Genomic DNA, 27,729 nt, shown 5'->3' on the forward strand with positions numbered 1-27,729 from the left:
CAATTGTCTGTGAGAATCAGCTGTGTCTGCAGTGGGAGAACTTCTGTGCTGAAGACACCCTTCTGGGGCAAGACTTGCTTCAGTGGGGCTTTGGTGCTCACTGAGTCTGCCCCCTGAGTGTGTCCCTTATGGATCTGAGGAGTTGAAATCTGGATGGTCCCAATCTGACCACTGGGTACACTGGCTCTTGGATCTCTAAGGAGGTGCTAATTTAGCCTCTGCCTGAGGCTACCCAGCTGGAGCTAAGGAGAGATCTGCAGGTTCCTATTCCTTGTTTGGGTTTTGGAGGTGCCCAGATGAGGCCCGCTGTGAAGCAATGCAAGCTGCTGTGGGGCCTTGGGCCTTCTTTTGGATGTTCTGGGTCTTTCTGACCCAGCTGCAGTTTGTTAGGTAATTTTAGGTCTCAAAGGGCCAGCCCATTCATATGCAAAAGCCTCTGCTAGCAGCTTGGGTGGGGCGGGGACTCAGGAAATCAACAGGGCGGAGCAAACAGCTATGGCTGATCCTCAGTCCTGCCCTAAGAGGTCCCGGGTCTCAGTGTCCTGGTACTCGCTGCAAGCACCTTTGAGAGAAAGCCACCCTTGAGTTCCGCCCGCTGCCAGACAGTCCAGTTTCTCCCCGTATGAGTCTGGGTCCCCAGAGACTCGCCCGGAACTGGAGTCAGGGCCATCGAGAGCTTGTGCCTCCCTCCTGATTGCAAAAGACACCGGCATCCTCCGTTGCCAGCCCCTTTCCACACGCGCTCCACCCTCAAGCCTCCGCACCTCTGCACTTTACTTCCGCACCTCCTCTGAGTCTCAGTGTGCTTTTCTCTTTCCTTCTAGTTGTAGAATTTCCACTCAGCCAGCCTTCCTGTGGTTCTGGATGATGTCTGCTTTGTCTTTTAGTTGTATTTTTGAAGTGGTTGTGCGAGGCAGCAATTTCAGGTGTTTACCTATGCTGCCATCTTGGTTTCTCTCGGGATGCACATTTTTCTGTTTCTTTTCCATTCTAACACTTTCGACATCTCAGAACTGATATGAATTTTGTCTCGCGCCAAAGAGAGGATTGTATTTTTCAACTGGTGCCTTTCTCCAGCATGATGGGACTACAGAAGGGCTCTGCAAAGTGTGCCAAGACCTTCCCCTCATTGCCCCCACACTGGCCACACTGCCAAAGGTGATCGCTAAGGTCACACAGGACAGCCAGTCATTGTAACTTAAGTTAAATGGGACGTGGGGACTTGCTCAGTAATTGAGTTCCCACCGCTCTGTGGAGGGCGGCAGGTTAAGGGGGACAGACAAGAGGACGGAGCCTGATGCTCCTCCTGCAGGATGGAGAAGGTTTGCTTGGGGAGCAGTGAGTAATGCTGAGACTTGTCCACTTGCCGAGGACATGGAAACACGTTCTTTTACTCTTGACTGTCCACCCCTAATCTCAATGTGATAAAAAGTGCCCCTCTGCTTAGAAATCTACGAGAGACCCTGTAACGTCATTTCCCTCACCTAAGATGCAGAAACAGTGTGCTGCTTTCACGTCCTTCTAGCTTCAAAGTGGTTGTGGGTCTTCCTTTGGAAAGCAATCAGAGTGAAATTAGAAAATTTCCTGAGAGTTTTTAAAATTCCATTTGCACACTTGTGGCGGAAGGAAAGTTGGCCTCCTCCCTGTTCTGAGAAGCAGTTTCCGTTTATTGTCAGAGAAGCTTTGAGATGCAGGCTCGGGAGGAACTGCTGAGTACCCCGGTGCCCTGAGAGCTCCTCTCCCTACAGAGGAAGTGGAGACTCCCTGAAGCTTGGTTTCCACAAGCAGCTTTGTAAATATGTCTCTGCTTTCCCAGTGACAGGCAGCACTTGCCAGGAGGCTGTTAAGCAGCCCGAGCGGGCATTCAAGGCAGAGAAGCAGCACTGTTTTATGTTGCCCAAAGGACCTTATTTGGTGGGGAGAAAAATGGGCCTGGAGCCAGAGCCATCCATCATGGCCAGATGGGCCAGAAATCTATCTCGCTGAAACCCCTACTTGGCCTTTGCCGTGAAGTGGCGGAGTTTGTTCAGAATCTGTTCTCCTTGCTGGGTGAAACTGTGGTTGACACTGAGCTGAAAATCACTGCCTTGAGGCACATTTTGGAGAGAGCCTTCAAATTCTTGTGCTTCAGAAATGAAGTGCCTGGGTGAAGCAACTTGATACTGCACACACGTGTGTATCCTGGAAAGGAGGCCTGTGTAAGACATCGATCTACTTTGGGGCTCATAACTCAAGAAATTCTAGAATACATGGCTTCAAGAGTCCTTCATTCCTCCTCTTTAACTCCATCCTATATAATAAAAGCCTGATATGCTAAGTGTCCGGTCGTCCATTCAACCAATCAAAGTGTAATATGCTAATGATATGCTAAGGTCGCTCAACCGCTCGCTGTGATGTGCACTGACCACCAGAGGGCAGACAGTCGACTGGTAGGTTAGTTTGCTGCTGGGGTCTGGCAGATTGGGACTGAGCGAGACAGGCCAGACATGCCCTGGAGCCCTCCTTCAGTCCCTCCCCAGCTAGCCAACCTCCTGCATCCCTCCCCAGCCCGTATCATGCACTGGTGGGATCCCTCGCCCTGGCCTACACCCTCTGGCAACCTGGGACGCCTTGGGGGATGTTGGAGAGCTGGTTTCGGTGCGATCCCACAGGCCAGGCCGAGGAACCCCACTGGTGCACGAATTCATGCACCAGGTCTCTAGTTTTAAATAAAATTGTCTCATTCATTTTAGACACATATAAACATCTTTTACTATTGAAGACTTTTGAGCAGAAATTCTCCAGGCTGTATTTTTAAAAAATATTTTTACTGATTTCAGAGAGGGAGAGAGAGATAGAAGCACCAATGATGAGAGAGAACCATTGATCAGCTGATTTCTTAAATTCCTGGGTATTTGCCATTCTGAGATACAACAGGAAACATGACAAAATCCCTGTCTTCATGGAATTTATATTCCAGTAAGGGGACAGATAATAAACATGTGGACACATTGCTGTATTCTGCAATGTCAGAAATGCCATGGAGGAGCATAAGGCAAGGCAAGGCGGTAGAGAATAACAGGAGGTGCTCTTCACAGGTCGGCCAGGGTAGGGCTCTCTGGGGAAATGACTTTTGAGCAGAGACCTATAATGAGGGAGCCAGCCAGGCTGACCCTCGGGGGGAAAAACATTCCTGGCAGAGGGAACTGCAAGTGGAAAGGCCCAGAGGAAGACCTATGCTTGGGGAGCTCAGAGAGCATTAGGAGACCCATTGTAGCAAGATACCTGTTCTCAATAAAGGGTCTCAGCCTTGACTCCTTTTTTTACTTCATCCCCACCCCTCATCTATCCTCATCTACTGAATCATGTCAACACTCTTCCAAAATATATTGTGAACTCACCCACATCTTTGTCCATGTCCATCTCACCCAAGACCCTGCCATCTCTTCTTGCCTGAATTACTGTAAGAGTCTTCTCACTGACCTCCCATGAATTTCAATCACATTTCTCCTCTGCTCAAAATTCTTCCAGAGATTTCCACTGCCCTTTGAAAACAGTTGAACCTTCTGGCCATGGCTTTTAAGACGGTCTGTAATCGGGCCCCTGCCTGCCTCTCCAGCCCCATCTCCTGACAGCCAGGGCTTCAGCCACATGGTCCATGTGTTCATCAACTCAGGCTGCTGTACCAGAGTAATACAAACCTGACAATGAAAACAATTGAAACCTATTTTCTCACAGTTCTGGAGGCTGGAAGTCTGAAATCAAGTCAATGTTGTGCTGGCAGATTGGTTCCTCCTGAGGGCGTGAGGGAAGGTGTGTTCTAGGCCTGTCTCCTTGGCCTATGGATGGCCGTGGTCTCCCTGTTTTTACACTGCCTTCCCTCTTCATATGTCTATGTCCGAATTTCCTCTTAGAGAACATACTTAATTAGGCCATACTGATGACCTCATTTTAACTTAGTTACCTCTGTGAAGACCCTGTCTTGCAATGCAGTCACATTCTAAGGTGCTGGTGGTTAGGACTTCACCATATGAATTTGGGGGGGGGGGACACAGTTTAGCCCATAACAGTCCACTTTTCTCTTTCTCAGATGCTACAAGCTCTTTCCCAATTTGGGATTTTTCATAAGCTAGCCTATGATCATCCACAATGGTATCCACAGGCACACTTGGAATGGTGGTGGATGAACTACTCTCCCACAGCCTCACCATTAGGTGGTCACAAAAGCCAGTCTCAGACCAAAACCTGCCACAAATGAAGACTTGTTAAATAAGCATTCATTAACAGCCTCCACCCACGATCCAGGCCGAGTAGCTCAGTTGATTAGAGATTCATTCCAAAACACCAAGGTTGTGGGTTCGATCCCCAGTCAGGGCACATACAAGAATCAACCAATGAATGCATAAATAAGTGGAACAACAAAAATTGATATCTGTCTCTCTGGCTTTTCCTCCCTCCCTTTTCTCTCTGTAAAAAAATCAACCATTAAAAATCAACCATAAAAATAAGCATTCATTGACAGGCAAACACAAGATAGTCCATGCAGCCTGTTCTGGAAGCTGATAAAGTCCTAGCTCTCTGCCCATGTAGATACCATGGCTACTCCCTAAATGAAAGGTTCCCTGGAGAAAGGCAGGAGAACATTCTAGATCGTGGGTCTCAAACTTCACCAGCGTCAGGATCTCTGGGTGGGTTTGTTAAGGTACAGATGCTGTGTTCTGCCCCCAGAGCTTCTGATTCAGTGTGCACACCTTGACATCGGTGATCTAGAGGCAGGTTTTATTATTCTTTCTGAAATTGGCATCAGGCAGCCAGCAATTTTCTAACCAATGGCTGGACCCAGGACCATTTAAAGAGTTAGTCTAGAATCTAGAGTGCCAATCCTTGGTGTATAGACTGCAGAATGCTCTAGATTCTCGTACCTAACAGGCATGGGGGCAGAGAATGTCTCTAAAAGCTTTTAGAGAATACCATTCATGTCAATGAAAAGCCATTTCTCATGCTCATTATGCTCATTAGTAAAGCCGTGGCACTGCTCGAGCTCTGGATAAGTGAAGTGCACAGGGATAGCTGAGTGTGGCCTTACCGATGCAATGATAGCTGACTATCCATCATGTGAATTCCTGGATAGGGCACACATGCCTGATATCACCGGTCCAACCTGGACAGTTTAGAGCACGTTACAGGCAGCATTAATGGAAAGGAAAGTGAACTAACAAATCCGTGGGCATTTGTTTGATCCCACAGACTGAGCCTGAAATCATAGAGGAAACCAACATTGACAGAGTTAACGAGCCGCGGGGCTACGCCAGGTCGCGGCAGGTGAAGGGCCACTCTGAGACGTCCACGCTGAGCTCCCAGCCCTCCATCGACGAGGTCCGGCAGCAGATGCACATGCTGCTGGAGGAGGCCTTCAGCCTAGCGTCCGCGGGCCACGCGGGCCAAAGCCGGCACCAGGAGGCCTACGGCTCAACACAGCACCTGCCCTACTCGGAGGTGGTGACCAGCGCCCCGGGGACCATGACGCGGCCCAGAGCTGGGGTGCAGTGGGTGCCGACCTACCGCCCAGAAATGTACCAGTACAGTCTGCCCCGGCCGGTAAGTCAGACACCCTGCCCGCCGGCTATTATCAGGTCAGTCCTGCCCCGGGTGTTCCAACAGGGGTCTCCAAGGGGGCGCATCTAGTGATAAGTCATCTTGGAATTTGGAGACGGGACTTTGCTGGGCCTTCATCCTGTCCTCCACCCATGGTCCAGGCCTAAGCCTTTGAGTCCTCTGGACATACCCGCCCTTATATCCAACTGTAATACACTTTGGGAAGACCTTCCTTTGCTATTGTCCCTCCTGTGAAGGGCTGACCTCATTCTTCGTGCACTGATGGTTTCCTACATTTCCAAGTGTGAGGACCCATTTTAAATGTCAAATGCATCGCAGAGCTGCATGTTAGGGGTCTGTGTAGCCTGGTGAGTTGGAGCAGACGCTCTGGAGGGAGGGGGCTGGACTCTGAATCCCAGCTCTACCACTCACTGGCTTTGTCACTTGTGGATGTCGCTTAAATTCTCTACAGATGAAATCAGCAAATGAAAATAACCTACTTCCTAGGGTTATTGTGAAGAGTAAACCAGTTGATATATGCCAGATACTAGAAGCATGCAGGCACACAGTAAATGCTATAGAAGTGTCAGTTGTATTTATTTCATTATTTGGTAACTGCACTTTAGTAGCTGAGAAAGCACCCAATGACCAAAGCTTCCATGAATAAACAACAATTTTAATTCGTTTGCATTGTGTTCATTATCATAGTATCTCACATATCTTTTTATTTAAAAAAAGACTTAGTTTTATAACTCATACACCATAATAGACGATGCCTTGTACATGTATAGATTCCACCTTTGTAATATTTCATGGCCTATCCCCAAGGATTACTCATTAATAGAGTTTTATAAATCGTCATTAGTGACATGTAATTACATAATAAAAGCTAACATTTGTTGGGTTTCACTGTTGCGAGGTCCTGATCTAGGTGTCATGTGTGTGTTAGCGCATTTCTTTAGTTCTTACTACAAGCCTCTGACACAGGTACTAGTTTTATCCCTATTTTACAGATGAAGAAACTGAGATTACAGTTTGTTCAAGTCACACAGCCAGAAAGGGGGCAGAGCCAGGGCCCAAGGCCAGGCAGTATGGCTCCAGAGTCCATATTCTTAACCAGCGTGTTTTTCTGCCTTGTGCTGTGTTGCAATGCCATTCATATCACTTCTCTCATTTTCTGTAACCTGTGGACTTGTAGAGCCTTGTGAAACCATCAAACATGTTAGCATGTCATTCCTAGCATGTCATTCTCCAGCCTAACCTTTCCCTGTTGATTAAGCATTAGCAGGAGAGACCAAAGTTTATTTGAAACTGAACCTCTGAGACTGTGCTTGGGTGAGGTCATCATCTTTGCAGGTACAGAATTTCTGTTTTGTCCATTTGCTCCAGCGTGGTCAGATCCGGGGACTCTGACTCATGCTGATTAAGCTCAGAACAATTATTAATTCACAAACCTGCAAGGAGAAGCCAGATGGGCCAGAATACTTGTTTGCTGGTCCACAGGGTCTTTTCATTAGTAAAAGCCAAGTTGGGCAAAGTGAGACATTATCAGAAGAACTGGTAGGTGTCAAAGTCATCTTTCTTAGTCTGCAATATGCAAATCCAGAGAGTATAGTCAATAAAGGAAACAGGATGAACACGGGGCATCTTTTTTGCATCCCATTTTCTGAGAGATGGGTGGAGTAATGCAAAATTTTTTATATAATTTTTAAGCTAAAACAGGGCTTTAGGGCCATGTCCAGATCTCAGGAATACGACTTCGTCTCTGCTGTCAGGAAACCTTGCTGGCTACGGTCAAGAAGCGCTGCCTTCCGGAAGAGCGACACAACTCTGGGGCCACCACTGGCCCAGCTCCCATCGTCTAGGAGTCCCAATCCTTTTTTCAGAAAATTTAAAAAATTATCACTCAACCTTACAAACCTGTCACCTTGATATATTTTCCCATGGTAGTCATATTACAGTTTTCTACTAATTGAGCATTAAATTAGTACCCACTTTTATGGGGTAAGAACGAACCTCCTCACTGAGATTTAGCAAACACTAATCTTATCACACACAGGGTGGGGGCAAGTAGGCTTAAGGTTGTGAGTACTCAAAACACTCACTTAATTCTTGTGTTATTATTTCTTCATGATAGTGTTACTTTTCATACAAACAACTGTAAACTTACTTTTGCCCCACCCTGTATATACTACCTCTTAAGTGTCTGTCCCCTGAGAAAAGTTACCTGTACCCATTCTGTAGTGATTCACACTGACTTTGGTTTCATTGGTTCATCCCTCCTGAGCTCCATGTCCCAGGATTCGCCCCCGAGTCCAGAGTAGAATGGCACTCCCCAGCTGACTGACCTTAGCCAGTGACCACAGCTCTGAGCCTCAGATTCCTCGGTCATTAAGTGGTGAGGACAAGAGGGCTGCAGGGAGGATGAAATCCAGGCACCGTGCTTAGCACAGTCCCGGCACCTAGTCAGCATCAGTAGTCATTTGCCGATATTCATTAAAGTGCTTTACACGGTTCCTAGCACATTGAATTACTCGATAAATGCTAGTCATTAATATAAAAAATATCCTCTCCTTTGCAGTGGGTCCTACTAGTTATATCCCTTTCCCCCGACAGTTCTGAGATGATGTCTTCTCCTCCGATTCTGTGAAATTCCTTTCAGCACATGCCCTGGGTGCCCCAACTCAGAGTTCCAGAGAAGCTGCACTTATGTCTAAAGATGATTCTCAAGAACAGCGGGACCCCTTTGGCCGGAGGCCAGATTCTGGGAGTCCATGCAGAGATCTGGGTTTCAGAGAGAAAAGCTTAATCAACAGGATGAGCCTTAAAACCAGTGGCGGCCAAGAAGATGCCACAGACCACATCCGTTATGCTCGATTTAACAAAATCTTCTAAAAATTTCATGGTGGGACATATAAACACTTAGATGGTTCCCTTTGTCATAATATGGGGTTGGCAGTTGTGCCAAGAAGGGCAAAAACATCAGCATGATATACTTTAAAAATGACAACACTAAAAAAAAAAAAAAGAAGAAGAAGAAAAGGCTTGAGAAATAACACAACGGAGAGGAAGGCCATCCAACCCATAGGATATCAAAGACAGTGCTTTTGTTATTAAGGTTTTCTTTTCTTTTCTTTTTTCTTTTTTTTTTTTTTTTTTGCTAACAGCACATGTGGCCCCTATTTTCATGAAAGGAGAAAACAGCCTACAATGCACAATAGCCTACAAGTCAAAATGATGGTTCTTAACCCAAGTTCTTGTGGAGCCCCCTTGCGCTATGATAATGAGGAAATCAATAGGAAAGATGGCAATTTAGAAGGATAACGGTGATTACTTTTCAGCTTCCCAAAAGCAAGGGCTCTGCGCTCTGCCAGAGGATAATTGGAGGCTGGTGGTTTTAAATGCACAGGGCCACGCTGATGGCATTTATATCGTGGAAAAGGTGACTGCTGGCAGCGTGGGATTTCTTTCTGCCCTGCATTTTAGGAGACTTTTGACCATATTTTACCCCTTAAGTCTCTGAAGAAATTGGATTCGACACCTAATGACCAATCGAATTTGGCTAGCAGCTGTAATGGGTCTGTGCCAAGGGGAGGGAGAACATCCCTCAGCCTTCCTTGGGTGTCTGAGAAGGGGTTTCCATGAAAGGTGGCAGGTGAAGGCATCTCCCTCTACAATTACTAGAGGCTTTACAGATGGAACTGACAATAGTAATAATGATTAATAATAATAATAATAATAGCAGTTGCCATCTATTGAGCTCCCTGTGTACCTGACACTGAGCTAAGTGCTGTGTCGACATTATTTATTACCATCGAACAACCACCCTATGAGGTCAGTAGTATTACTCAATGAAGAAACTGAGGCTTGGAGAAGTAAAGAAACTGGCCAAGGTTACACAGCTATAAAGGGAAGAACTGGGGTTAGGACCTCGAGCTGTCTAACTTCAAGGCCCACTCTCTTTCCACCCTGTGGCCAGGCCGGTCATAGGGATGCCCTCCAGGCTCCGATGAGAACTCGAATGTCCAAAACTTCAGTGAGATCTTCTCATAAGGAGGCGTACCCAGTTTGAGGGGATTTTGTCCATTCCTTTCATTGCCCCTTGTAAGGAAGACATGTCTATTGGGATGAAATTGAGAATTGTACATTCTTTTTTACTCCTCTCCCCTCAAAAACAGAACAAAATAAAAAGACCCCTCCCAAACCTTTGCTTATGGTGAGATATAAAGAACATTTCTTGTGTTCAAAAAATGTTACATTTCTCGTGTTTCTCTAAATCAAATGTGAATCTGTCCTGAGTTCCCATCTGCCCTGGTGGGTGGGAAATTCAATGTCAGTTGTTACCGAGTTCCCTTCACCTCTGGTTACACCAAAGTCATTAGCTCAGTGGTTTGATGGAGTTGGATCATCAGGAGAGGGTCCCCCGCCAGGGTGGCTCTCATGGGGCATTGTCCCAAATCAGGAGTCATTGAAGGTGGGTCACTGTCATTCCCGGGCCAGCCTGAGCAAGGGATCTTTGCCTTTGGACTGTCTTGAGAAATTCCTTTTGAAAACCAACTGAGCACCCAACATCTGGCAAATGCATGCCCCTCTGAGTTTAGAAACATCATTCGCTTGAATAAAGACCCTTAGTCTACACAGGAGGGCTCCGTGGGAAGAGAGAAGGAGGGAGAGAGGAGGTCCGGAGAATACTTATTTCAGTCCACAAACTCAGGTGTGTAAGACACATAACCTTCGATATTTTTATGTCATCTTCTCCACATGCCAGAAGCTTACTGTCCGTCAGGGCAGTCTCCCTCCATATCCCTGGGTTAAGCTTATTGGGGTTGGGGTTCCAAACCATGCTGAGGGGGTGGGGAGAAGGCTTCAGTATCGGGCCCCAGTTTGTCCTCATCTCATGCTCTGGCTGGTGTCCCTGAGAAGTCCTTGTTTCCGCTAGTCTCCAGGCAGAAGTCCAGGTAGAACACAGCTGTGCCCTGGTCCTCCTGCTAATACGCTCTCTCCAGACCTTTCCATTTCTTCCTCCCATGCTCATGTTGTTCTGGGGGAGGTGGGGGAATTCTGTGAATTCTGTGCTGCTGCTGGTTCCTGGGCTTTCCTAAAAGTGGGTACAGGTCCCTTGTCTTTAAGATTCCAAACATTGCTATGGTATTTGTGTCCTCTCCTCCCCCTCCCCTGCCCCTCCCTCCAGAGCGAGGCAGGACACACAGCCCCTTCATCAGACCCATCAGCATCTAAGCTCTCTTGCTTCCTTCTAACTTTCCTCTCATCTATCCGAAGGGTGTTTACCTAATCTAGGGGCAGAGTAGTCTAAATGTACCTCACTTCTCCCAAGTCTCTTGTTTGGGCATCAACATTAGACCTTGAGCACTTTGGGGCTTAGATTTTTGATAGAATCCTAAACTCTTGCAGTTCAATAGCTCTGACTTTTGAAATACCAATAGGAACTGGCTCTTAGACCATCTTCATTGGCTGTGGCCTTCCCTGGTGCAGGAAGATGGGATGTCCTCACTGCTTGGAGCAGGGGAAGAGCCCTGGATTTAAGAATTGTGTGTGTGTGTGTGTGGCGGGGGGGGGGGGGGGGGGGGGGGGGGGGGCGGGGTGAGGACCTTAGTTGCTACAATTACTATATCAAAATATCCTGTCTCAGCCTTAGCCGGTTTAGCTCAGTGGCTAGAGCATCGGCCTGCAAACTGAAAGGTCCCCGGTTCGATTCCGGTCAAGGGCACATGACCAGGTTGTGGGCTCAATCCCCACTGGGGGACTTGCAGGAGGCAGCCGATCCATGATTCTCTCTCATCATGGATGTTTCTATCTCTCTGTCCCTCTTCCTTCCTCTCTGAAATCAATAAAAATATATTTTTTAAAAATCCTGCCCTGACCAGTTTGGCTCAGTGGCTACGCTAGAGCGTTGGCCTGTGGACTGAAGAGTCCCAGGTTCGATTCCGGTCAAGGGCATGTACCTTGGTTGCGGGCACATCCCCAGTAGGGAGTGTGCAGGAGGCAGCTGATCGATGTTTCTCTCTCATTGATGTTTCTAACTCTCTATCCCTCTCCCTTCCTCTCTGTAAAAAACCAATAAAATATATTTTTTAAAAAATCCTGTCTCAGAAGGAAGGGAATATCACTTATCGAGTACCTACTATAACATGTGAAATGAGTCTTTCAAACAGCCTTTGAAATGGAGATTTTATACTAGTACCTTTATCACCTAATGAGAAGGTAAGTTGCTCAAGGTCAAACAGCTGGTAAGGATCAAAGCAGGACTCAAGCCCATCTTTGACTCCAAACTCCTGCCACTGTACCATGCTACCTTAGCTCAGAATTGCAGGACAGTGCCCTGAACTGGCTGTGTGATTTTGACGAGACAATTTACTTTTCCGAGTTTTAGTGTCCCTTCTGTTAAGGTAAGGGGTGTGGTCTCAGTGTTTCCTGCTCTCTTTCCACTTGAACCTTCTTTGACTGCCAAGGCCTTAGAAGCCTCAGATATTCTATCAGTAGCTCTTGGTGAACTGACGGAACTACCAGGGTGTAAAGTTATTTATAGCTGCATGTGGCTTTCAGTGGACACCTGTTCTGCCTGGCGCAGTATTCTCAGGGTCAGCACAATGCAGTGGAAGGGGTACCATGAGGTGAAACCCAGTGTTGTCAACAGGTATGGAAAAGATTGGCACATCCACTCTGAACTGGACAAGGGCCTCCAATGAGGGTGGGTTGGCGTTGGCCTGTCCGTGCTCCTCCCCCCACCAAGGAAAAGCCTGAGACCTTCTGACCTGTTCCTCAGTCTAGCCACAGGCCGCCCCCTTTGACTATTACCCCTATAGTGCTACCCTTGACGTTGCTCTTGACCAGATTCCTCTTCCTGGATGCATGCACATGCACAGGAGGGAACAGCACAGGTGGGTCTCACCTGGACTCACTCTCTACTGCAGTGGTTCTCAACCTTCTTAATGCCATGACCCTTTAATACAGTTCCTCATGTTGTAGTGACCCCCAATTTCATTGTTACAAATTGAACATAATTAAAGCATAGTGAATAATCACAAAAACAATATGTAATTATATATGTGTTTTCCGATGGTCTTAGGTGACCCCTGTGAAAGGGTCATTCGACCCCCAAAGGGGTTGTGACACACAGGTTGAGAACCGCTGCTCTACTGGGATTGCTAGAGGGGTTGGCCTTGACCCCTACTCCCCCCCCCAGGGGCATCAGGACTGAGACTTGGACCAGACTGTGCACCTTCTTTCCCTCTACTTTACAACCAAGCTTCCGGTCCCAGGGTGTCTGACTCTAGTCATACCCAGGCTCCTTAAGACCTATTTACAAAGGCTGCCTTGAGTCCTGGGTCTCTGAGCTCCTTCCTAGGAGAGGGCAGAGATTCCAAGAAACGGTGTCCTTGGTCACCAAGCTGGGCAACCTGTGCCACCATCATGAAACTTGGAACCAGGCAACAGTTTTGAGCAATAGCTTCCAATGGGATCCCAGTCACAAAGCAGCCAGCAGGGAGCCAGGTTCCAAATATATGAGACGGGAAGCCAGTATGAGAGCCTGGAGGACTTTGAACCACGGGGGATTTGCACAGAGGGGATGTAGGAAGACGCTATGTGGGACGCAGGACCCAGGACCCAGGTTGCCTGTTTGAGGCCCTGAGGATACAGCCCAAATGGGGCTCTGATCTCCTCTACGGTCTTGCTGTGAACCTGGATACTTCTTTCCAAAGCAGGGAATTCCCTTAGTACTTGTCCAAAGTTCAGAACTTTTCATTAGTTCTCCTGGTGAACTGGTACAGGACAGCCATGGACATAGAAAGCTTTTTCTTGGCTGGAAACTGTATTGACTAGAGAACAAGCCTTCCAAGAACCAGGGACAAACATAGGTTGCCTGTCTCCTCTACTGGTTGTGAGCGGCCAGAAGAGAGAAGAGGGACTATCAACCCCTTTCTCTCTTTTGGGAAAGGTATGTCCTTACTTGTTGGTTTATTGATAATAATGGATTGCAAAGCGGGAAGGACATCCAGGACAATGATTTTTAAATTCTCAGCAAAACTTAAGGGTTCAGGGAAGTCCCCAGCTGTCATCGTGCAGGTAAGCGAAGAGCCAAATTCACCAGGGTACCCCCCCTTCCCCCGACACACACACACACACCTCAGGAAACTAAAATAGAACCACGGGCTGAAACCAGAGCTGGAAATAGTGAGGAGTAAGCAAAAACGAAAGGTGGAGTGGAGTCCTTGAGATTCCTCTTACATCTTGCAATTGCCACTGTGCTTAAAATATACGTTTTATCCAGGATCAGGTTGTTATTTAGTGGATTGGCCCTAGTGAGTATACAATCTGCCATAATGCTGAAGGGAGGAGACTCATTCTGTTTAAAAGATTCCCTCTACTGCTGCTTTTGGTCCTGATGCCTTCAGTTTAATCTTGTCATCTGGTCGTCGAGAGATCTGGCAGGCCATGGTACCTAAGGAAAAAGATGAATGAGAAGCACAAGTTAAGCTCTGTCTCCCCAGAGAGCATTTCTAGATTTGCTCTTGCTAAGAAAGCTGTGGCCTGGCTCTCTGATCCTGTCACTGACGCTGTCTTCTTATCCCCTCAAGTGTTGATTAAAGTCTTCACTTTGGTGACAGTTCCAATCATTTATCTTTGAATAGTGCTTTATAGACTGAAAAATACTTCACACATACACTCACTTGCCTGATTTTCGTAGTACCCGTCTGAGCAAGGCGTCTTTTCTCCATTTCAAAAGAGGACACTGAGGCCCAGAGAGATCACCTGCCTTGCGTAGGGACATAAAGTCTATTCATCGGCAAACTAGGCCCTCCACCCATACCTCCTGATTCCAAGCCCATTGCTTTCCCCCATTAAACCTCATTTCCATGAGTGAGAAAGTAAAATGCAATCACTGGCTCATTCATCTAATATTTATGGATTGTCTTTGATATACCAGGCATTGTTCCAGGCTCGAGGAGCTAGCTGGCAACAAAGTCCCTGCCCTCATTACACTCTAGGTTGGTGGCAGATAATAAATAAACAGGCAACATTAAAAGCACACCAGGGAGAAGGAGCAACACGTACAAAAGCCCAGGCGGGAAAGAACTGGGAGTATTCAGTTGCCAAGAACACCTTTGCAAAGAACAATTGAAGGGCTCTGTGACCACAGTGGCCTAAGCAAAGGGGACAGTGATAGGAGATGAGATAGAAGAGGGGGCTGGGGAACATCTTAAGGAATATCTTAAGGGGGGAGTTTGAGGAAGGAAGAAAAGCCTGCCCCTCCAACATTTGCTTCCATTTTAAAAAGAATCTGTGTGTTGGTTGGCCCTGGGTTTTAACAGATCTCCCTCTTTTTGCTTGTTTCTTTCACAGGCCTACAGGTTCTCCCAGCTTCCTGAAATGGTCATGGGCTCTCCGCCTCCGCCTGTACCTCCGCGGACTGGCCCTGTAGCGGTCGCTTCTCTCAGGCGGTAATGCTTTCCTGTGTTTGCTTTGTTTAGAATATTTGGGAAGGAGTTGTACCTGTGTGCCCCAACCTGACAGATTTCCTTCATGCCGTGCCCCATTCTGGTGCATCACTCATACAGACAGCCATGTGCCTGGGGCACCTGAGTACCGTGAAGGATGTGGGGGCCATACAGGGCTAACCGACTTTCCTGTCATTGTAAATAGGAAGTCCTGGAGAACCCACAATTGAAGAAACCCAGTGTCATTGCCCCATGCCCCGAAAGCTCCGTCTTTGACCAAGAACGTGTAAAAATTACCCCAGCTGGGGCCACCACAGCAGCTGCCTCACAGCTGGCTGCCTCCGGTCATGTGTGTACAACCAAAAGCCCCTTTGTTATTAGGGGTGGTGTCCCAGAGGCCAGGGAGCAGCGTGTCTCAGCGCTCACCCCAACTCGTGACTTCCAAGAGGGAGAGGCTGAAAGCACATGAACTCAAATATGTCCACTGCGAGGCATATTCACTTTGCTCTCTGATATAAAAGGTACATGTTTTTTTTGCTTTTCTATCCTCCCACAAGGATAGTTTTTTCTATTGATTTTTAGAGAGAGTGGAGGGGGGGAGAGAGAGAGAGAGAGAGAGAGAGAGAAACATCAATGCGAGAGAGACACATCGATTGGTTGCCTCCTGCACTCCCCAACCGGAGCCAGGAATTGAACTTGGAACTCAGGTACATGCCCCTGATTGGGAATCAAACCCCCCTTCAGTCTGTGGATTGACACTCTAACCGCTAATCCAAACCAGCCAGGGCAGCATGTGTTTTTAATAAAAATAGACAAGAAACACAAAGGCCAGAAACAGTTGGTCCTAGGCGTATGTACTGGCCATTGCCCTGGCCTTCCGACCCTAGCCTCTCCCAACACACTAGTCACACCCTATGTGTGGACCACAGGATTGAATTTTGTGAAAACAGTAAAGAAAAATGGCTTTCCCTCAGGAGCAACCCTGCCCTCAATCCCAGCGGTTTAGAATCCCCGGCTGTGTGTAGACCCCACCCCTTGGCCCCAGCCCAGCTCTGGGTCGGCTGAGAAGCAGCAGACCAGGGCTCCATCTGACTTGCCAGTAACCTGCTGTGTAACTCCAGGCAAACTGCTTCACCCCTCTGGTCCCTGGTTCCTTATCTGTAAAATGAGAGCAATACCCTAACTGTTCTCAGAGGCTCTGGGATTCCTCAAAGGGGACCAAGTGCAGGCGTTCTCCTGGAAAGGGTTTTCTGAGGGAGTCGCAGATGCTGGGAACAGTATGAGGGAGGCCAGGGCTGGGGAGTGAACAGGCCAGAGAAGGAGGGAGGGATTGAGAAAGAAAGGGAGACCCACCCCACACTGCTGAGCCTCCAGCAGCCACCCTCCCTCAGTTACTCCCCAGGGTTCTGGCTGGGCGGAGCGCCACATCCACGCTTTGTGGTACGTTTGCCAAAGCCCAGCAAGTATTTCATCTCTTCTGTCAACCAGCAGTCTCCTCCCATGTCCTTCCGCACTGTCTGCCATCCTTGCCAAATAGGAGGTCACCGCCCACTCCACAAGCCCAAAGGTTTCGATCTCTGCTTAGAGGGTGGCCTGAGGGCTGGCGGCCTGCCACCTGCTGTGGCTGCCTTTGCCTGCCTGTCATGTTAATTGTAGGGCAGCCTGGCATCTCTATGGCTAACGCACACTTATAACAATGGGAGAGGCCCCTGAGCCCAGGCTGCCCTCTCGGCTTTCTGAGCACTTGGTGGAAATATGATGTGTGAAATGGGCCACATTCTCTGCCTGCCTGCCTGGGACAGAAAAAAAATGTGTTCCTATTCATAATGCCCAGGAAGTGCCCGAGAGCTCGGCTCCTGTGCCTGGAGCTTCCCAGGGCCTTGGGCATCTTGTTCCTGCCAGTAACTAGTCCTCAGGGCCCTCTGACTCACCCATCCTGGTGTCAGGAGGGGGGAGCACCCTTGCACTTCAGATGGAGCCTTCTCATTGGCTGTCGATGATGTCATCACCTCCCAGGTTGACCATCCCCAGCTAATACTCAGCGCTAATTGCTTGGTTTAATTTTATGTAGAAATTAAGCACTGAACTCCCCAGAGACAGAAGAGCCACCCTCAAGGGGGTAATGACCTTGAATTTTTAATAATGTCTCCAGCACCTGGCCAGCATGGCTCAGTGTTTGAGCCTTCGACCTAGGATTCAAAAGGTCATGGTTTGATTTCCGGTCGGGGCACATGCCCAGGTTGTGGGCTTGATCCCCAGTGTGGGGCATGCAGGAGGCAGCCAATCAATGATTCTCTCTCATCGATGTTTCTTTCTCTCCCTCTCCCTTCTACTCTGAAATCAATAAAAATATATTTAAAATAAAAATAAAAATGTCTCCAGCTTGGGCCACCACGATGACTGTTACTGGTCTGGGCGTGTTGTCCCCGTTTGTTATTTGGGGTTCCCCAGGGTGACTGCCCTGCCAGCCATGGTCCAGAAGTGCTTAACGTAGCCCCTCTGCCCGCCCAGGTCCACCTCTGACGTTGGCAGCAAGACCAGGATGGCCGAGTCCACTGGGCCCGAGCCGGCCCATCTGCATGACAGCGCCTCCTTTACCCAGGTGTCCAGAGGCCCCGTGTCCATGGCGCAGTTGGATCAGTCAGCTTTAAATTACTCAGGTGGGCAAGAGAAGAAAAGCCTGCATCGGACCCTGATCCCAACCTCACCCTCCTCCACCCCGACATCCACACTCCACCTTCTACCTGCTGCCCTCAGGAATCCAAGAGCCACTCCTTTTATTTTTCAAAAACATCTGAAATCTGACAAAATATTAAGATATGCTTCAGTCAGGGTATATGTTAACATTTTGCCAGATTTCAGGTTTTTAAAAATGATATATTTTTAAAAGCATTACAGATACAACGATCCATCTCCATCTAAATTCCCTTCTCCCCAGAGGTAATCATAGTCTTAAACCCTGGGCATTAACCTTTTGCTACATATGTATGCATATAACAGTATATATCAGCAATTTTTTTTTCATCTCATGGCACACAAACTAATGACTAAAATTTTGCAGCACACCAAAAAAACGTATTTTGCTGATTTTGATTCATTAGCACCAGACAGCTATTTTTGTGTTGGCTGTCGTCATTTCTTAATTTGACCATCTAAGGGAAAAGAGGTCAGTGCTCCTGACTAAGTAGTCAGGTTTTGCTTGTTTTAAGCATTCTTATAGCACACCCGTGTGTTGCAACACACCGGTTGAAAATGGCTGGCATATATGAATGCTTTATCTATTTTACATCTACACCAGCGCTATCAAGCTATACATTTCCTTTTGCACTTTGTTCACTTGAATCAGCCCCCTCGCCTCCAGGTTGCTGGAGACACATAGATCTAGTTCATTCCTTTAAACTGCCATGTGATCTGCTCTTATAGGATCTGCCACAGTTGATCCTTTCACCTAGTGAGGGACATATTGGTTGTGTCCAGTTTTTTACTATTACCAACAACGTTGAAATGAACATGGAGGTCTATACATGCCCTGATTGGTGTTTTGTCTATTCAGACCTTACCTTTTAGGCTAAACCTGTAAGCACCCAGTTGTCAACGCTTATTAAAGCATTCACTGTGCCCAGAAATGTCACGGGGGGAATCCATTGCTTTTGGTTTCTTTTCTTGGCTCTTTAAAAATACCCTTCCTTTTGGGAGGGCGACACCTGGACACTGAGGTGCCCTTTCCTCTTGTCAGCAGGTCTGAGGTGTTGGGCTGGGGGTGGGGGAGTTGGTGAGGGCTCAGCCAGGGGAGTTGAGCGATCATTTCTCTAGAAAGACAGGCTGAGTCGGCAGATCAGGCCTTTCACACTGACTGGGCAGTGAACGAGGCTGAGGCTACAGGTGGAGGTCTGCTGCTCCCCCATTACCAACTCCCCCAATGCCAGACCTGCCTTCCTCCCCCCCTCCCCCCCGCCCCGTTTCCCAGCTTCCTCCGCTTGTGCAAACGCCAGCTGAGTGGGTGGGGTGCTGGCCTAATCTCTCCCATCCATCTCCTCCATGCCAGGCAATACGGTGCCCGCAGTGTTCGCCATCCCAGCTGCCAACAGACCGGGCTTCACCGGCTACTTCATCCCGACGCCCCCCTCGTCCTACAGGAGCCAGGCCTGGATGTCCTATGCGGGAGAGAATGAGCTCCCGAGCCAGTGGGCCGATTCGGTGAGACCCTTGCTGATTCCCCACAACGTTACCTGCTTGACACGCTTCAGGGAGAAAAGGGGTGAGAGGTTGAGAGGAGTGTGTCCTTATCTCACTCCTCCCCCCACCAGCCAGATGGCTAAAGTCGGCCGCTTTAAAGGAGACGTGGGAAGATGGGTTGTCCTTTGACAGAGGAACTTGAGACCTGCCAGGTTCAAAGAAATGTGTATAATGGCTGCCATTTGGGGGATATTTTCCATGTGCTAGACACCATGAAAGGTATTTTATTTATATGATCTTATGTAATCTTCACAGCCATCCTATCAGGGGTTACTAGTCCCATGATGCGTCCCATTTTGCGGATGAGGAAAACTGAGGCCTAATCTGAAGCCACACAGCTTTTGTAAGGTGCTGAGGCCAGGATTCAAACCTGCCTCTGTCTGGCTCCAAAGTGTTTTTAAAGATGTTCCTTTTAGCTTTAAAATTCTGTGAAAATTTATTACATGAGATACCAGAAAATGAAGTATTAGGAACTCAAGGCTGAATTACTTTGCATGTACCTACTAAAGCTTCTTGCGTGACTTTCAGCCAAGGACTGTCTTGTCATCGTCCACTGGTTTCTTCCATCATTACAACTAGGAGTTTGTGGCACAGATCTTCACACCCAAACCTGCCTCTGAGCCACCTGTCAAGGGCTGCTAAGTGGAAAACACAAACAAACCCAAGGGGAAAAAAACCGCACATGGATGGCCCTTAGAGTGGGGAGCCCCCTTTGGGTGAGTCCATCCAACATGGATAAGAAAGATTGTCTCAATTTAAATTAAAAAGAAAGAAAGAAAGACTGGCTCTGCGGGCTGGCCCTGAGGGCACCCAGTTCTGTATGCCACTTTAGGGTTTGGTCTCAGCATTCTAGAGTTAGGAAACATGTTGACACCCAAGGCCTGGGTCACTCCTGGGTCCATACTTGCCACCCCTATAGGTTCAGCTCAACCTCAGAGTTAGTGTCTGTTCTTATTGTAGCGACGTCTCACCTAAGGGACATCATCAGGGATGAAGTCATTCTACATATATTAATTTTCCTGGTGATCAGAGCTTACCCCTTGAAGTTCTAAAATGTTTTAAAATATATGCCATCTTGCACTTTTAAAATTTTGGAATGAATTTTATCCTTCCGCCTTCTTCTTTAAAAGAGGAACATAATTGAATTTGTCTTTAGCCAATAATTCAGTATCATTATTATGCCTCTCTATACTAAAATTACATCTGTAAGATGGTCCCTGGTGACTTGTAGGATCATTTCCCCCATCAGATACCTCCAAAATACTATAAATTTGGGATTATAACATTTCTGTTTGCTGGATTCTGCTTATATTAAAAAGGTAGCCATGTAGATTCGTATGTAGACGCAGGTATGTTCCCACCAGCATATCCAGTGAGAATATTCAAATTACCTACTTTCTAACCAATCTGACTGCAGGTCTTGTATCTGTACAGTGGTATGTGGCCTCCGTTTTCTTCCTAATGTCTTCCCTTGCCCTCAGACCCCTCCTGCCTCTAGTGTCAGGTGCATGCTATGACTTGAGCCCCTTCCTAATCCCAGGCCCCTCCCCTGTCTCCCAACATCCTCTGCAGGTCCCTCTCCCAGGGTACATCGAGGCTTACCCCCGGTCACGTTACCAGCAGAACTCCCCCTCCAGGCTCCCTCGGCAGTACAGCCAGCCGGCCGGCATGCACCCCAGCTTGGAGCAGGGCCCTGTGCCCTCCGCGGCGGCCTCCCAGCAGAGCCTGGCAGAGAACGACCCTCCCGACACTCCCCTGACCAACATCTCCACGGCGGCCCTGGTGAAGGCCATCCGGGAAGAGGTAGCCAAGCTGGCCAAGAAGCAGACAGACATGTTCGAGTTTCAGGTCTAAGGCCTTAGCCCCGGGGGCTTCCAGACTCTGAGGAAACAGTCTTCGGGCTTCTCAAGCCTAATGCGTTGGGACTTGAGGCATAGACAGTGGGTGACTCTTCCCCAGCCTTTGTTTCTGAAAAGGTGAACCGTGGGGCTTCTGGGAAACAGAGGAAACTCTTGAACAACTGGATTCTCGGCCTATTCAACTGATTGTATGTCAAGAAGTCCCTGCTTGGGACCGTATGCTTGATGTTCTGTTGTATTTAAACTGCCGGTGTATTTCCCTACGGAGCCTTAGTCGGGAGAGACACTAACCTGCAGATTCCTGTCCAAAGCCACATTTCAACAAGTCGCCAGAAGGTGGAGGACACAGCTCTATCTTTGGTGACTCCTGCATGTTAACTGTTTCTGTGTTAAAGGCAATGCAGGCGTGTGATTACGCACCAGACTGTACTCTCTCTCATTCAGCCGTGACTGTACTCGTTAAGATCACCTCCAGTCTGGAAGGGAGGCACTGACTCCAGGCAAGAAACCTGAGTTCTTTTCTTTTAGAGATTGCTATTCAAGGTCAGGTGCATCGGCTGAAAACCAGTGCTGTCAATGACTGTACCTCTCCCCCACCCCCCATTAAGCAGAGGCCAAGAAAGAGAGAAGATGAGAGGGAATGGTTGGTGTGTGTTGACAGGTTTTTGAAAAGGTGTTGTTATTTTGGAACCGGAGTACCCTGTGAGCTGGGATCCAGCTGAAAGAGCAGCGGTGCTAAGAGCTTTGAGGGTCCTCCAAAAGAAAAGCAGTTACTGGTGGAGCTTTTTCTTTGCCCTGCGATGAAGGTGGCCTGAGAATGAAGCTTCTCTCTCTATTGGGATAAGAGATACATCATTGATTTTATGAGAAACATCTCTGTCTTTTCAACAATGACGTCCAGCCTGGGCTGCCGAGTGACACAAAAGGAGCTAGTAATTGATGCCTGCTAGAAGCAGGAAGCGTGGGTCCAGTCTTCCCAGCCTGCAGCCTCTGTTTTCTGAATGTAGAAAATCGGTTGATTTACGTTTAAATGTAAATAACATTTTAAAAAGTGTATGGAGGTAGCCAGTCCCCTCCCTCCCCCACCCCCTGTGGTTAATGGACACTGGAGGACATTCGCTGAAATGGCCGGGCTGCTGACCTTGTGAGGGTGATGTTGCGAATCACCTGCCCTGCCAGGGCGAGTCGGCCTCCAGAGCTCTGGGTGGGCAGCGCCTCCCAGCCCCGAGTCACCTGCCGCACAGTCAGCGCGAAGCCGAACAGCTGCTGACCTCATTCAGGCGGCCTCGGGGAGAAAACTCGGGTCCCCTCACCACACTGAGGGCTCACTTGGCGTCTGTTGGAGAACGAGGGCCTGTCCTACCTTCACCCAACACCCATCTCGCTTCAGCTGTCTCCATTCCCTGAGCCCATCTTTCCATTCTCCTCACGAGTTTCTTTGGTCTTTACTGAGAGAAGGTGGAAATTTCAAAGTTGAGAGAAGAGTAGGAATGGAACTGATTAGGATGAGAGATTCGACTGTCAAAGCACAGACTTTTCAAAGAAGCGGTTTTTATTTCCCAATGGCCAGTTGCTCTTTCTGGGATGTTCCGAGGAGGACGTGTCATGGAATTCCCAAACAAGCCTCTTGTTCGGATGATGTTAGGTAGAGTCTTTTGGTATGCTGGTTGATCTTTCATAGTGTTAGCTTTTTGTTACTTAAAAAAAAAAATCAGCTATAAATAAAATGTATTTTTGTAATTTCCATGTGTATATATATGGTATATTTCTACCAATGGCTAATTGTTGTAATCCAAAACCTAAATCAGCTTGGAAAACCCTATGGACAGTGTAAGATTTTTATCGACAGATTAACACAATGCCTAAGTCTATCTAAATTGGTATTCAATGCACTTGAATGAACAAAGAGCCAAAGAAACTCAGCCTTTTCATGCAAACGGTATGAGTCTGATAGAGTCAGCTACATTGTCCCGCCTTATCAATAATATTAATATTTTCATCAGTGCAATGACATCAGCCCAGTACTTTGTCTGCTTGGTAAATGCCTGGAAATGTTATATGTGGAAATGAAGTTTTAAGACCTTAGTGTAATTAAAATATATGCACATGCTTCAGAGACAGTGTCTGAGCTGTAGACGTGCCAGTAACTTACAGAGAACGAGCCTGCGGCCCCAGCTTGCTAAGAGATTGAGAAACAAATCGTTGTAGTCTTTACAGAACCCATGAAATATTGAATTAGTCAACTGAGACAACTAAACATGCAGCATGCTTAATCAACCCCTCCCTTAAACTAGACACCATCGGTTTAAGAAAGTACATGGGTGGAAAAACTTAAATGGAAAAGAGGTCAGTCTGTCCATGGTTTCCCACCGATGGGCTGACATCCTGTGACTAAGATGGGGTCCCTTCTCTGGAGAGCCTTCTGACCTCATGGACGGGACACATACCTGGAAAGCTGGCTCAGAGAAAAGGCAAATGTTCAGAAGTGCCTCGTGGAAGTTAAAATATTGCGTGAGAGCCCAGAGGCTCTGTGGTCCTCACGACCCTCCAGACAGTGGGAGAAGCCGCAAGACGGTGGTGACCTTGGAGAGGGAAGCAGCGTCCCGAGAAGTGGAGTGACCTGCCCAGGGCTCCAGCCCAAGCCTGCTGACTCATGACCCAACTTGCTTCCCATTTCACCGTGCTGCCCGCATGCTTGTCTGTGGTTTCTTGAACTATGCTAGGAGGTTTAAAAAGTAGACAAGGGTCATCTGAGACATTCCCTAGGTTCCTGTGAAGGAAAACAGATGATGGAATGTGTAAAGAACTTCAGATAAAGTGTAAAGAGGACAATGCCTTTGTAGCATAATAAACATTTTTTTGGAACTCGTTTTGACGTGAGTTTCCTGCAGTCTGAAAAGAGATGCATTTTGGCTTTTCCTAGAGAATGCTGCCAAGGAACTGGTGTTCTCAACTGCTGCTCAAGACTAGGGCTGTGTTCCTCTCAATGCCATGAACCCAAACAGGCAGCCAGAGGGGCCATGACAGCTTGTCACTGGGAGGCAGCAGATTCCGTGCTCTGTGTTGGGGAGGCAATCCCGAGGTTTAGGAAAATGTCTCATCGTCCGTTGTGTGTCCTGGTACCTGTGATCTGAGATGGCAGTGTTACTGGAGCGGGAATTGCCTCTTCCATGGTGTGCTATGGACTGAATGTTTGTGCCCTCTCCCCACCCAATTCATATGTTGAAACCCTAACCCCCAATGTGATGGTATTAGGAGGCGGGGCCTTGGGAGGTCCTTAGGTCATGAGGGTGGAGCCCACATGAATGGGATTAGTGCCCTTATAAAAGAGATGCCCTCTTTTCTGCCTGTGAGGATAAAATAATCAGTTGGCAGTCTGCAACCCAGCAGAGTCTCTCACAAAATCCAACCATGCTGGCACCCTTGTCTGAACTCCCAGCCTCCAGAACTGTGAGAAGTAAATGTCTGTTGTCTATAAGCCACCCAGTCTATGGTACTTAGTTATGGCAGCCCGAGTGGAGCAAATCAGACTGGATTATGTAAGACTCCATTCTCTGGACCCAAGACAAATTATATGGTACATTTGTTAATTTAGGAATTCAACAGAAGGACATGTAATTTCTGAGCAATCTTGATGGAAGAATGGATAGAATATTGTTAGATTTGTGATTAAAAAACAACAACAACTCCTGAGAGTGCAGATGGAGGTGGAAAAGGATTTAAATACCTGACTAAAGGAAATGCTTCTCTAGCAGGCAGAAATTTGGGAAATGGATCAAAGATTTAAATATTGATTACAGATAAATAAGCTGCTTTTTTCCCCCTACACAACACACAGGTATTCAGTGTTTAATAAATAAAATAACAGATATTATCTTCAAATGTGAGAACAGAAGTTAAACTTAACCCATTCCTTCAGCCACACACCAGAAAGTAGTTTGGACTTTCCTTGGGTCAGGTATCTATCCAACCAGCTACAACAAGGAGGCAAGGTCATGTAATACGAGCATGGTTCCCTGGGCCAGCCCTGTCAATGAGGGCTTTTGTTGGGGGCTAGTACCCAAAGGAGGGAGCATGAGTGGACAGGACCTTCAAAAGGAACCTGCTACCAACTGGAATTGACCAGAGATCCTAGGATGCCAGCCAGCAGGTGAGCAGTCACTACAGATATTGCCACAGAGAGAAGTCATCCTTGACGTGCACATCAGTGAGAATGCATGAGCTTGAAACTTTGGCGGACTGGCTGGACCCGCCCCAACCACCTCCCACTCACCACCAGTGCTATTGATACTGCTGCTGGGCCTCAGAAGTGATTTCTGACCAAGGCCCAGTGAGCACACTGTCTTGCTCAGCAGACAACAAATACATGTAAATCAAAATGCATCATCTCAGCTCAGGTGCTATTAACGTGGCTCACGGCTGCACACTTACAGGAATGAGAAAACTGTGAGCCTCTCAGCAGTGTCTTTTGAAACAAAATTGGTTTCAAGGGAGATTGATATTCTTGTGGCTCTGACCTTCTACATGTAATAAATTAGTGTTCCCAAGAATTGATAGGTCTCTTGATTTCTTAAGGTGAACAGTTACAGAATCCTAGCCTGTGTTAAGTGCTAACATTTTGGAAAGGAATATTTACAAAATAGAATGAATAGTGCTGGAAGCAAATTCTTTTAGAGGATATTAAGTTGCTTTGATTATGCAGGTTTCAAAAAAAGGGGGAAATTCAGAAATGGCAGAATTTGTCTCCATAGGTCAAACCCACACTTCAGTGAAAGCCATTATATGATGAAATCTAGAAATTAATTATTTTCATTCTCTGAGCTTGGCCAAACCGTGGCCTCACTTTATGTTCCCTCATCTGTGCCTGACGTCTAAATGCCATGACCTTCGCAGCGGGTTCAGGATCTGAAGGAGGGGCCAATGCACAAATGAAAATGCTATACAAGAAATAAGAATTTAGAAGGCATTAGAGGCCAGGGGGAGCCTCTTTCTTGAAGAGACACACCAACTTCTAGCCTGGTCTGCTATTTATTTACTTGAATACACATTTGCCCTTTAGCAACGCATACAGGCATATCAAAGGCAAAGTTTGATCAACAGTAAAAGGATTATCAGGTTAGGGAATTGCCTTGAGCTATTGAACCCACAGCAGGGCAAGATTATGTTGATTTTCAGCCCTGCTGGATATCAAAGTCCAATGATTCTTTTTGCATTAATATGCTAACTGCTGTTGGCTTTAGACTCTGGCATCTAAACTCACCCTCAACCCACACACAAAATGAGAGAAGGTTTATAGCACACAATAGAGGAGTATCATTGTCTGGGGATTTTGAAAAAGGTGTAATGAATGGTCAAGGCCTAGGTCAACTCACTATAAACCAGCCTCTGTTTCCTTACCTGTGAAATGGGTATAACAGCATCAGCACTTCCTACCTCCCGTGGTGTTGGTGAGGAACGCGTGGCCTAATATATGTGAAAATGCTTTGAAAAGTGTATTCTTACTAAAGTATTAGCTTCCTAATTTAGTTTTATCAAGCAAAATATGTTAGCACCTTCTATTCACAGAACTAATTTGTCACATGTTCTATAAAATTTTTATATTCTGTAACATTAAAAAACACACCAAGACTTTTTCCTAAGTGTGGAAGTGCCCACCAAAGCCAGCCTCCCCTGGAGCTGTATTTTGCTGCTCCTATTGTTGTCAATGATTTGAAGGGTATGTAACCCAGACCGCGATTCCTTACCCTTACCAACCGCCCCCCCCCCCCCTCCCCGAGACACATGGTGCAAACACAGGCACTGAACAGGCGCTCTGGCGGTGGCTATTGTCATTTAAGGCTTTGCTTTCTAATTAATTTTGTACATCCTTGGCCACTGCCGGGAACAGAGTGTTTTTGTGCTGTCAGAATTTTTTATTGTGAAATAAAATGGCAAAGGCCTTCCTACCCCAAAACCCTCCTGCTTCTCATTCTGCCTCGGCCAGATGGTGAGATGGAACCCCCTTCACAGCCCAGCAGGGTCTGCTGGGTGCTGGTAAAGTGCACTTGCAGGCGTGGCAGACCCTGTGTGGTCTCAGAGGCTGGCCCAGCCTGGGGCATGAGCCGATGGGCCATCCGCAGGTCCCAGAGAAGCAGCCTATCCATGGCTGTGTGCATGGGGCCAAAAAGCCAATGCCGGCTCACATGCCTTTCTCAGAACAGAAAGAAGCCCCATCTAGGTTAGTGGCTCCCAGGGATGACGTGGTATGGACACAAACTCCCCAGACCACCTGCCCCTCCCAGCATTCACAATGCCTGCCCGATGTTCAGCCCGTTCCAGAGACCATGTGTTACGCTCCATGCTCAGCCTCTGGCCTAACCTGCACGGACAAGAGAGACACCCGACCCAAGAGCCACACACATCCATAGGCTGAGCAGCCACAAAAACCGCGGTTCCGCGTGTGGGAGGTCAACTGGATTCTCTGTAGGAAATACCAAGAAACAGAGTCTCTTAGCAGCAGAGGCTCTGAATGGTCAGGACTCCAAGAGGCCATGATGGGCTGTATTCAAAGCAAAAATCTAGGAAAGCAGAATATTGAGTAAGAAGTAGCCTTGAGGCCAAGG

The 27,729-nt window shown here is 47.5% G+C and overlaps 1 protein-coding gene across 2 annotated transcripts in view; it reads left to right on the forward strand.

Annotated features, from left to right (window-relative positions):
• Positions 1–27,011, forward strand: part of KIAA1549L (KIAA1549 like) — a 98,547-nt gene extending 71,536 nt beyond the window's left edge. For both annotated transcript variants that reach the window (XM_070427759.1, XM_070427760.1), the window contains exons 16-20: positions 5,227–5,577; positions 14,938–15,035; positions 17,544–17,692; positions 19,078–19,229; positions 20,841–27,011. In XM_070427759.1, coding sequence (XP_070283860.1) covers positions 5,227–5,577; positions 14,938–15,035; positions 17,544–17,692; positions 19,078–19,229; positions 20,841–21,122 — 1,032 coding nt within the window. In that variant the 3' untranslated portion in view covers positions 21,123–27,011. The remainder of the gene's footprint in view (positions 1–5,226; positions 5,578–14,937; positions 15,036–17,543; positions 17,693–19,077; positions 19,230–20,840) is intronic.
• The last annotated feature ends 718 nt before the right edge of the window (positions 27,012–27,729 follow it).

Source organism: Myotis yumanensis, unplaced genomic scaffold (genome assembly GCF_028538775.1).
Source record: "Myotis yumanensis isolate MYYU_CA2020_CCGP unplaced genomic scaffold, mMyoYum1.0.hap1 SCAF_10, whole genome shotgun sequence".
Lineage (NCBI taxonomy): Eukaryota > Metazoa > Chordata > Mammalia > Chiroptera > Vespertilionidae > Myotis > Myotis yumanensis.